The 11,779-nt window shown below is 44.5% G+C and overlaps 1 protein-coding gene across 2 annotated transcripts; it reads right to left on the bottom strand.

The window, feature by feature from the left end:
* Window positions 1–2,731: 2,731 nt before the first annotated feature.
* CUNH17orf97 (chromosome unknown C17orf97 homolog) lies at window positions 2,732–9,400 on the bottom strand. Of its 2 annotated transcripts, none has more exons than XM_036223713.1 (2): window positions 9,123–9,400; window positions 2,732–6,843 (listed from the first exon to the last, which is right to left on the bottom strand). In XM_036223713.1, the coding sequence occupies exons 1-2, from the start codon at window positions 9,319–9,321 to the stop codon at window positions 6,347–6,349; spliced, it is 696 nt and encodes a 231-aa protein (XP_036079606.1). In that variant the 5' UTR covers window positions 9,322–9,400; the 3' UTR covers window positions 2,732–6,346. The 2 variants fall into 2 exon arrangements, with proteins under 2 accessions (XP_036079606.1, XP_015994457.1); XM_016138971.2 differs by having other exon boundaries at window positions 2,732–6,840.
* Between the last annotated feature and the right edge of the window lie 2,379 nt (window positions 9,401–11,779).

The raw sequence follows: 11,779 nt of genomic DNA, 5'->3' as shown, positions 1-11,779 counted from the left end.
CAATAATATGCATTTTCTATATAGTTCGAAAAGTTAAACCTGAGTGTAGAACTTTGTATAGCTTTCTGGTGATTTAAGTGTAGAGAAATCAGAGAATTAAATGGTAGTCTGTCTGTCCTTTAGACCAGGGTGAAGAACTGTGAAGAGTCAGATTTTACGCTATTTGCAAACTAACAAGTTACCCTGCCACATTTTCATGGATGTTGGCTAAAGACATTAGACTCTTGAGTCAGACACAAAGGACAGTTTATACAGCAGTGTCATGGCTAGAGCATCGGCATTTGTGTAGGTTTCGAGCCTTAATTCCCACAAAGTGATGTGAAGAGGACCGGGTGGCACCAGAAGATAAGTGGTTGTGTTGCAGGAGAGGAGCTCTGAGCTTAGGAACCAGAATCTTCTGTAAGTAGTAAGCAAATCTTCCCCGTGCTCTGGAAGGAGACACTCCTTATCTTCCAAGGATGTTCGTCACACCAGCATCCTTCAGAAGAGTCTGGAACATCGGCAACTCTCCTCACAAGATGTGCAGACATATGAGAGACCTGGGGAAATCATGTTCCAACAACCAGAGCTTCTCAAATGTTAACGGGCATATGAGTCACCCCGGGAATCTTGTTAGAGTACAAGATTTGATTCAGGAAGTCTGGGGTGGGGCCTGAGAGCCAGCTAACAAGAGAGTTTACAAGCTCCAGGCCATGTTGGTGCTGCCGGTTCAGGCTCACATTTTGAGCAGAGGCCTTAGGCACCCCACTCAATGCCAAGGCATGGGCAGTAGTTGCAGGCCAGAGTGCTGGCCTGGAGGATTGTGGTTAAATGGGGATGGTAGGGTGAGATAGAACCCTTCCTAAATCCTTCCCAGTGATGATCAGAGGGGGACATATCAGTAGTTTCAAAAGCTGTATTTGACTGTGAACAAGAATACAGTGTGCCCAGGAGGCCTGAGAGAGTTTTCCCATCACCCCAGGGGCCCTCTGGAGCCTAGCTGGTAGAGGTTTCTACCTCCCCTGGCCCCTCTCGCCAGGAAGCTTCTCTGTCAGCCACGATTCCCAGGAACAACTCCTTCTTTGCAATTATACCCCCGCCTTGCTTTAGCCACTGACTCGACTGACAAGACCCCAGCGTTGTCTTCATCTGGCTCTTTCCGTTGTGGTTAAAATCCAGGAATGTGTGCAGCCCGGTTTCCTCCTGCTTTGGGAGCCTGTCTGTGGCACCACAGCACAGTCATTAAGAGCTACCTCTTTGGATCAGCCAGACCTGGGTATGACATTTCAGCTCCTTCCCTTAGCTCCTGTGTGACCCTGAGCAAGTCACTTTTGCAATCTGTACCCATTTCCTCATCTATGCATGGGATCATAACACCCTTGCACCTCAAAGATTGTCGTGGAGATGAAATTAAATTGTGTATGTAAAATGCCTAATACCATGCCTGGACAGGGGAGGAGTTTGCTCAATGGATACTATTATCATCGGTATTCTTGCAGCAATTAGCAGAGAATTGCATACTTAGCAGTTGCTTAATAAACATTTCCCAAAAAGACAATTGGAGACCTTAAAGTAAATCTCTTGCAAGTTGTGAGACTCAAGCAAGTCACCTCGTCTCTCTAAGCCTAAAGCGTAAAATGGAGATAATAATCCCCACTGCTCGGGGAACTTGACTAAGGAATAAATGATATAGAACTTATAAACTATAAGATGAACTAAAATATTATAATTACAAGGTGGTGGGGCAGGACACAAAACACATACCACAAAAGTATAATATAAATAGCTGTAAACAGCTCCAGGTATAAAGCATAACAAGCAGAAACCATGTAGTCTTGCCTAGCACTTAACTTACCCAGCAGCCCCCTTAACCCTGTAGGACACAGCATCATTTCTGGAAATAAATTTAAACCTCTTTAGAGTGCTGGCAATGAATGTCTGAGGTGTCCAGATAACACACGGCTTCTTGTGAGAAGGTTGGGTTTTGGTTTTCTACTACTCAGATCAAGCAAGGGTGAGGCAGCTCTCTGAGAGGCACAACTGATGGTGAAGGAACAGGCCAACTGTATTAGTAAGCTATTGCTGTGTAACAAAATTATGCCAAAATTCAGTGGCTCAAAACAACTTTATTATCTCATGGTTTCTGTGGGTCAGGAATCTGGGTATAGCTTAGCTAGACGCCTCTGGTTTAGGGTCTCGCACAGATTTTAATCAAGATGTCACTCGGGGATGTGGCCATCTCAGGGCTTAATGGGTAAATCTGCTTTCAAGCTCACTCAAATAGCTGTTGACAAGAGATATCAATTCTTTACCATGTGGGCCTTTCCTTAGGTGGCCCACAACATGGCAGCTGGCTTCCCCTAAGACAAGAAGGAGAGAAAGAGTGTGTCCCAGATGGAAGCCACAGTCCGTCTGTCTGTCTGTCTGTCTGTCTAATTAATAAACTTTATTTTGAAGGCAGTTTTGGGTTTAAAGAACAATTGAGCAGAAAATAACAAGACTTCCCATACACCTCTTCAATATTCCCCCCACCAGTTTCCCCTATTATTGATGTCTTAAGTTAATATGATACATTTGTTATAGTTGATAAGCCAATATTGACACATTTTATTAACCTAAGTCCATAGTTTAGGAGGTACTGTGTTGTACATACAATGGGTTTGGACAGATGTGTAATGGCACGTACCCCGTGATAGCACCACACAGAATAGATTCATCCTTCCCTCCAGCTGTGTTCCACCAATCATCTTTCCCTCCTTCCCCCAAACACAGTCTTTTCATAACCTCATCTCAGAAGTGACATTCCATCACTTTTGCCATATTCTATTCATTAGAGTCAACAGGTTCAGCCAGTACTCAAAGGAAAGGCATGAATACCAGGAAGCCGAGATCATGGGCAGGCAGGGGTGGAGGGCGGGGTTGGGGACACATCTGCCACACCAATCCACACAAAAGTTGTTACATCCCTGGAAATATCTTCCCGCAGTGTCCACAGTGGTTATTCACGAGACTCACACAGGAGCATTCTATTCCCAAGTCTCCAACCACTGCTGGTTGGAAGCCCAAAGTCTACTCATGAGGAGTATTTTATAGTGAGCTGATCATGTAGGCACATTCTTAAAGGTTGAAACCCATCCCTTAGGCTCCACCAAAATCAGGTGCAAATCATAAACCCAATTATTAACAGTGTTCCCTTGCCGATTCTGTACCAAACCACCCATGGATCCATGGTTACAGAACATTATTCATCATTATTTAATAGATTCCATAGTGTTGGAATCTATTCCAACACTCCAGTAGTTCTGGAGATAAGTGTGCAATCAGTCCACACCAGTTGAGATTAGCTCATGCTATGCGATTCACGCCTGTGACACTTGATCAGGATCTTTTAGAAACTAATCATCCTTCATCTGAAGGGTAATGGACAAGTCTCTGTCTACTTGGCATCTCTTTAGGGAATTGCTCCATGTTCTATGTAGGCTTCATATAGATGCTATGACAATCTGTTCGTACCTGTGTCCAGTGAGGTCACCCTCCCATACCCTAGGTCTGTGCAGCAAATACTCCATTTCCTTGGCTGCTGTGACTAGTCTAGTGATGGGCCTATGACCCATGCCAGGCTAGAGACATTCTCTGGGATTGATATGGGCACTAGACAGGCACACAGGAGTGACTCTCTTTTTTTTTGAAGAACAACAGGGATGTCAGTGGCCATCTTTGCAACCTGTTACAAGAACCTGCCTGAACATAAAGCTAATACGGGGAGGTAGAGGCAAGATATTGAGAAAGAGAAATTTCGATGAGACAAGGTGACCTCTTGGATCCAGCCATGCCTGAAGCCACAGACAATCTTGGACTGTTGACTTTATAAGTCGATTACTCCCTTTTGTCAGTAAGCCAGTCTCACTGGGTTTTCTATTCCTTGTCATTGGAAAGGTCCTCACTGAAAGAGCCTGGGTATGAGAAATATACTTAAAACTTCTAACCCAGCGTGGTTTGACTTGGAGCCATTTCTGTGCCTGTGGGAGCATTAACCCCCAACTGCTTCCTCTATTTATATCTTAAGAGTAGCCTCCCATTTCGCTCCAAGCTATAAGTAGGCACTTTCTTGTTTGGCCCAAAGCCCCTGCCAGAACCCTGGACTCTGAAATCCTTGCTTCATTCTCTCTTGCTCCAGACCCCTGTAATTTGTTTTGTGGTTTACTTGAATTATATTCATTGGTCGGCCACTGAAGCTACATTTCTTTGCGAAGCTCATCCTTCAATGAGGTGAGTGCTACATCATTACCCAGGAGCATCTCTCCAGTGGCTATGTAGCTACCCCCAAACTAAAATATCATGGCTGAAAACTTTTACAATAGATTGAGTGGTTTCTGGGGGCCAGGTGTTATACTAACTGTTTCATGTAATTACTGCATTTGATTCTCACAACACTGAGGTAGATATTTGCATCCCTGTTTCTAGATGTGGTAACTAAGCCTCAGAGAAGTTAAGCAATTTGTCTGAGGTCACACATCTAGCATGTGATGGGAAAGAGACAAAATCAGCTCTGGTGTCAAAGCTCATAAGTTTAACCACTATCCCAGAATATCTCATGGCAGAAAAGTGACCACAAGCCACCCCCATCTCCACCTCCCATGGAAGACAATGCAAAGCAACCGAAGCATCCTGAAGCTGGTGTGCCCTTGGACTCCTCCATGCGCTGCACCCCCAGCCACCTTGGTTGATCCAAAGCACATGAGATGCCAGCTCAGCTGCTCCACCCTCTGCTTCTTTACCTTGAGCCCTGGGGCATTGGGCGAGGTCCTGTGGCACATTTCCCATCCCTTCCTCCCCATGGAGCCACACCAAAGCCCCTGTTCCTCTTCACTTGATTTCATGGGTGCTCCTCAACCAGACAGCAGACGACAGGCCTTGGCACAGGGAGGGCCATTCCTGTCTGCTTCAGGGGCCCTGGCAGGAGCAGCTGCTAATCTTTCTGGGGGAGGACAGGGCTCTTTCAAAAGTCCCTTTGCTATGTCTTGGCAGAGTACGATGGCCAAAATGAACACTCTGCAACTGCACTTCTAAGGAAGGGTGAGGAGAGAGCTGCTCCGTCAGCTGGAGGCTAATGGGGACCCAGATGACCACTTCGTTTAACATTCAGATAAGCTTTCTATGATGTTTTATATTGACTTTCACCTTCTCCTGAGTTCACTGCATGTCTTTAACTCCTTGGAAGGCAGAGACCTCACCTTAAATCTCTCCTCTGTCCCTCTCGGGCCCTGCACTGTGTTGCACACAGGTGGCCATTGCTACCCCCAGAGACCACACCTATCGCTTGGACCTTAAGATCTGCATCTTTGTGCTTGAGGGTGATTTCTCCACAACTGAAGTAGGCCTCTAGGCCCACAAGTGTGGCAAACTAGAACTGCCAGGACATTATTAACCCTCCAGGCCCAGCCCAGGACATTACTATCCCCCCAGGCTCCTCAGCCACAGTAGGACAGGCAGGATAATCCTGACAGTGTTTCCCTGTACAATTAACCCCCAGTTGTCCAGTATAGAAGCTGGTTTAATAGTGTCCCTGGATTGGTTGTCTTCCCTTTCCTGGATCCTCTCTACTAGGATCGTTCCATCACCTCCCAAATAATCTACTTGCATTTGAGTCCTTGTCCCAAGGTCTGCTTCTGGGAGAACACAAATTAAGACAACACATGGCCCTCACTCAGTAAATATTTGTGGAAGGAAGAATATTAATTTAGGACAAGCAATATAGTAGGGCCTTTTCAATGCTTCAGAACTTTGCTTACAAGGCCATCTTGGGGGTTTGGGGGAGGATCATATTTATAAGAGAAGCAATATTCTTTTTGCGACTTCTCATAACTTTCCAAGGATAAAGTTCTGGAACTCTATTTTGAAGACCACCTAAGGTCAGGGAGTATATTTAATTAAAACAAAAAAGGGTTCCAGGATATTTGGGGCATTTTCCTTGTGCCCACAGAAGCAGGCTATGGGTGGAGTTTTACCCGTGAAATTAGTTTAAGATCTACAATTAATATAATCTATATAATTTCTCTCTTTTTTTGGGGGGGGGCAGATTATAGACATCTAACAGTGATGAGAAATAACAAAAAAATGCCAGCTTATTTGAGAAGAACATAAATTCTGAAAAAATCTTTGTTCATTAAATTGGTTATATCAAGGAACTGTGTGGCCTTCCTGGGCAATTAAGGGCATCTTGGTAAAGGAGAGGTTGACCTCATCAACATACCAGACATCTGCTTCCTTCAGATGTAGGTCTGATTTCCTTTTATTTGTCTTCTTTTTAATGCATAAACTTGAGGTAAGGATAAATTATAAGCTTGTCAACATCATGGGTGGATTTTCACTCGGGCAGAGTAGTAGCTAAATCACAGTGTAGGAGCTTTGGAATAAGGTTTCCTTCAAAGTAGTGATTAGGGTGGTCAGCTTTGACTGAGGGCTGCCTGCTGTTGGGGCTGCAGTCTTTATCTGAAGGGTAGGCCAGGTTCTCAGGAGTCTCCTCGGCACAGGGGTCAGAGTGGAAGCCCTTGAGGGCTAAAATCCGGTACCGCTTCCTCCGGTTCAGTTTATATATGCGAATCCTTTCTTGTTCTGCCTCTGGGTCTGTGAGAATTCCATCCCAACGCAGGCTCTCATTGATCTGGTTGGAAAGATTCTCTTCTATTTCAGCAAAGTAGGGGAGACTTACAGGGGGGGAGAAAGAAGAAGGGGTGAGCTTGTTTTCCTCTTTGTCCTGTCTGTGCTCTTGCCTCAGGCCATGGTCTTTGCCGGGACTTAAGATGCCATGAAAAGATGAAGACAGCTGCTGATTCTTCAAGCCTGGACTCTGATGTTTATCTGCTGAGCAGATGAGCAGTGTTAGTGTTTGTGCTGATGCCTGCTCTCATCCTGCTTGAGGATGATGCTGAAATCACCAAAGATGTAAGAGGATAGAGGCCCTTCCTTTCCTGGGGTTCAAGTGGCCAAGCCCATCAGCCTCATATACATCCACTGACTATGTTTCTGGTCAAGTCATTTTGGGGAAGGAGGAACCATTTATTGAGCACATACTATGAACCAGGTCCTCTGGATAAAGACTATCAGCCTTATTTTCCAGGTGAGAAAACCAAGACTCCACAAGTCTCAGTAATTTGTCAATGCCACACAGCAGGTGGCGGGGCCAGAATTTGAATGCAGGTCTAACTTCCAGTGCCTTGTTCTTTCCACTGTGCCAGGCTACCCACCACTTCACCTTGTCACATGCTCACCGAAGTACTTTCCAGTTCTAGAAGCCTATGGCTGGCTCTACCTCTAGTCTAGACTTCTTTATGGTGGAAGAAATGGAGAACAACAAAAAAGCTTCCTACATTTGACTGCGGAAAGCAATATTATGCCAAGCCAGGAAATACTTCTGTTGCGTGGCTTGTACTGATTTTTTTTTTTACATTAATAGCATTCCTGAATTATATAACACACAAAACACTATAAGTTGTGGTTCTTTCATCAGTTTATCCTTCTATTTTGGGGGAGAGAGAAATCCTACCCCCCCCCAAAAAAAAAGAAATGAAAAATTTAAAAATTTTCTTTTGACATTTTTATGGCTTCCTACTCCCCAAAAACGATTTGGTGTCCCCTGCTGACAATATGAGGTAAATGCCACTGTAATTCCTAGAGTCAGAAGCTATGCCAAAAAAGACAAAAAAATTTCCTAATTTGGTTTTGCAGACACATATAGGGCTTTTTGACCTGTACCCCAGAATTATTTTCTTGCCTTTTTATTATGATTCCACCTGAAGAAATAATTATAAGCTTTTCATTGCTTCCTCCCCCAACTTTGGGAAAGGTTGCCACTCCTTCTGGCTCCAGCTTGCCTGGGGTATCAGCTCTGCACAAAAAGGGCCAGCCAGGGCCCAGAAACTTGAACCCGGCACTAGCCACACTGGAGGTCAGGGCTGCTGTGCCAGAGTCAATGAGAACTATGTCCCTAATAGCCAAACCCCTGGAAGGGGACCACACAGGTAACAGTGGAGACTCAGCACTCACAGGCAAGTGCATACTATGTCACTGTTACTCTCTCCATAAAGTGGGCGCTCAGCATCTCTGTTAAGAAACCAAGTTCTATGCGAGGAGTTCAATGAGATGTAGGGACTCTGGGTTTGTGGCAGGGTTAGTGTATGTATGTGCGTGACATGTCCTTGAGAGAGACTGGAGTAAGAACCTGTGCGCATATGGTTGTATATGTACAGAAACTGTTTAGGAGGGGTCTATGCATTTGAAACAGAGTACCTATCTGTTATGTATGTGAGTGTAGACTGTGACTGTGTGTGCCTGATGAGGTGTCTGTGTTTAGTTTCATTTGGTGGTTATATTGACACATGGAGTGTTGTTGACGGTGTCTGGGATGATAAAAGCATGTAGTACTGACTGGTGTGATGGTGGGTGTGCAGTCAAAGGCTGACCTTGGCAGATGGAGTTGGGGGAGGACAGTTAGTGCAGGGAGGATACGACTTTATATACATTTACTGGTTGTCTATGAAACATCCAGAAGCCAGGTGAGCGTGCAACGAGGGACTCTAGGCAGAAGGCAGGAGTCTGTGTTTCTATGCCTGCCACTAGTGTATTAGTATCTTTGGTTTAGGGAAAGTCTGTATGAAGATAAAGGGATTTCTGTAGGACGGCTTGAGATTTCTGTGGGGACGTTTTGGATATTTAAGATTGCGAGTTTCTGCTGAGGGATTAGGAAGTTGAGAGGATGTCTATGTAAAGCTGAGGTGCTGTGTGGGGCTGCGAGTCTCTGTAGGAATGACTCTGGGTATCTGGGGGTGGGGTATTTCTGTGCGGGGTAAAGGGTCTCCATGGATGCTGATAATTCTCAGTGCAGGATCGAAGTCTCTCTGCTTTTGGGGGGAGCGTTTCTGTGGACATGTATGAGCTTTATGAGCTGAGATGAGCATCACTGCGCAGCAATAAGTCGTATGTGTGAGAAGTGGAGATCTCTGTTTGGGACAGGCGAGTTTCTGGCGCTGTTCTGAACTAGTACCCAGGCAGAGGGGGATCTCTGAGAGGGATGAGAGTGGGTGACCTCGGAGAAGAATCTCAGGTATGGGAGCCAAGGCTGCCGCGCTAGCTGTTACTCTTACCGTCCCCCTTGCCCGACCCCTTGGTCTTTTTCTTCTTCTTCCTTTTCTTCACCTTCCGTTTGGTCGGCTCTGAGGCGCTGCCGGGGATGGGAGGTAGTCTGGATCCTTTCAAGCCCGCAGCGCCTCCCTCTTGCTCCTCTTCGTCGTCCTCGTCGTCCTCATGGTACCCTGACGCCCCTGCCCCATCGCGGCCGTCCATCCGCCCGCGGGGCGGCCACCTGAGCCTGAGGCAGCCCAAGACTCTCTGCAGCTAAGCCGGCTGCTCCCAGTGCAGAGCGCCTGGCCAGTGCCACGCGTCTCCATGGCGACCGCCGCGCACCGCGCGTGCGCAACCAGTAAACTTCGGCCCAGGAGCAGGAGCTAGGTGTGCACATGCGTGTTTCAGTCTGAGACCTTGGTGCAGTCGATGGTGCGCAGGGAAGAGTGAATAGAGACATTATAAATGCTTGGGCTGACACACATCTCGTGCACTCTTGTGCTTTTTAAAAATGCTGTTTGTGGTGCCAGAAGGAAATATAACTATGGGAGATGAACACAATGCAATACATGTATGTGTATATATATATAGCTTACTGTTAAATTGTACACCTGAAACTTACTGGATTTCCTTAACCAATGTCACCATAAAAAGAATAAAAAATAAAATAAAAATGTTGTTTGTTCTAAATTTTTAACTCTCGAGTTCCAGTCTCATACCCCTACCCTGTCCTTTCAAGCCCAACATGTCTCAAAAAACAAATTTACTTCTCTATCATTCTCTATCTCAGTGAACAAAAAAGCTGGACAGGCCAGAAACCTGACAGCCTTCTTGCCTCCCCTCTCTCCCTGTGCCCTCTCCTAGGCTAGGACTGACCACCATGTGTGATACTTGAGCTTCTTGACCCCCCTCCTAAATGGTCTCTGCTTCCAAACCCTCCCCACAAATTCTCTATCCACACAGCTGCTAGAATAAACTTTTTAAGACAATAATTTCACTGTCTTGCTTAAAATCCTCCAATGGGTACCCATCACAATTCGCATCACGGTTGAACTTTAATGTGGCTTAGAAAACCTGGTATGATCTGTCACCTGCTTTTCTTTCCAGGTTTATCCATCACAGATTGTGTTTTCCAAAAATGGCTGTAACAGCACCTTATCCCACATGACCTTCTAGAATCCTGCCACTCCCATATCAAGAGACGCAGTTTAATTCCACTCCTCTTCAAACTAGGTAGGTTGGTTGACTCATTTGTAACCAATATATGTAGTGAAAGTGACACTGTAACTTCTTAGGCTAGGTCATAAAGGGTAATACAGCATCTACCTTCTTAGCAGAAGACTTGCTCCTGGAGACCTGAGCCTCCTGGTAAGAAGTACCCTGAGGCCACTATGCTGTAAGAAATCCCAAAGTAGACCACATAGAGAAACCCTAACGCTGTGTGAAAGAAGAGAGAGAGAGATGCCCCACCTGCTCCAGCCCCTACTTTTCCACATTCAGCTGAGGACGGATTGCAATAGCAGAAGAGACCCGCCTGAGGCCAGCCCCAACCGAGCCCTTCCTGAATTCCTGACTCAAAGAAATTGCGAGAGGTAATAAAATGGTTGTAATTCTTTAAGTTATAAGTTTTGGGGAATGATAAGTTATGCAACAGTAGATAACCAGAACATTAGTCTTTGATTTTCAGCGTTCTAGTATGTGTGATGTATTTCCCTATGGTTTTAAGTACCATTTCCCTGATGACTAATGAAGTTGAGCCCTTAATGATGTTGTGCAACCATCACCACCATCCATCTCTAGAATTCTTTTCATCTTACAAAACAGAAACTCTATATTTATTAATCAATAACTCCCCATTCTTCCCCTCCCCTCACCTCCTGGCAACCACCATTCTACTTTCTGTCTCTATGACTTTGACTAATCGAGGTACTTCATAGAAGTGGAATCATATACTATTTGGCTTATTTCCCTGAGCATAATATCCTCAAGGCTGTAGCATGGGTCAGAATTCCCTTCCTTTTAAAATTTGTTTTTCAATTATAGTTGACATACAATGTTATATTAGTTTCAGGTGTACAGCAAAATTATTAGACATTTATATAGCTCATGAAGTGTTTACTCCAATAAATCTAGTACCTGTTTGATACCATACATAGTTATTATAATATTATTGACTATTGTACTTTACATCCCTGTGACAATTTTTTTCAACATAAGTATTAATTTTTATTTATTTAACTTTATTTTTATAATTAAAAATTTTTTATGCATATAACACTGATTTAAAAATCCTTTTTTAAAAATTTTTATCAATCATCAACAGGAGAAAGAATGAAAACTTGTGGCTGAGTCTCATGATGGAATATTATATGAGAATTAAAAAAGAAAAAATATGGTCAAATGCGACCTCTGGGATGAATCTCTCAAAGTCTGAGCAAAAAGTTACAGAATAATACAAATAAGCAAATTCATAGACAGAAAGCTGTGGCTTTCTGGTAGCCAGGTAGTGAGAGGATAGGGGAATGGAGAGGAATTACTTAATGGATATGGGGTTTTCTTATGGGATGATGAAAAAATCGAAACTAAAAAGATGTGGCTGTGCAATATTGTGAATGCAATAAATGCCACACTAATCGTACACTTTAAAATGGTCTATTGTATGTTATGTGAATTTCACTTC

The sequence above is a fragment of the Rousettus aegyptiacus genome, unplaced genomic scaffold, assembly GCF_014176215.1.
Source record: "Rousettus aegyptiacus isolate mRouAeg1 unplaced genomic scaffold, mRouAeg1.p scaffold_m13_p_6, whole genome shotgun sequence".
Lineage (NCBI taxonomy): Eukaryota > Metazoa > Chordata > Mammalia > Chiroptera > Pteropodidae > Rousettus > Rousettus aegyptiacus.
The sequence above is the reverse complement of the archived record's forward strand: the minus strand, read 5'-3'. Positions and strand labels throughout refer to the sequence as shown.

Bases quoted from the DNA above. Each gene is read 5' to 3' on its own strand.
- CUNH17orf97 (XM_036223713.1), bottom strand. From the start codon at position 9,321: ATGGACGGCCGCGATGGGGCAGGGGCGTCAGGGTACCATGAGGACGAC. The intron at 6,844-9,122 runs GTAAGAGTAACA...TCATCTGCTCAG, and splicing joins GGGGTCGGGCAAGGGGGACG to CAGATAAACATCAGAGTCCA.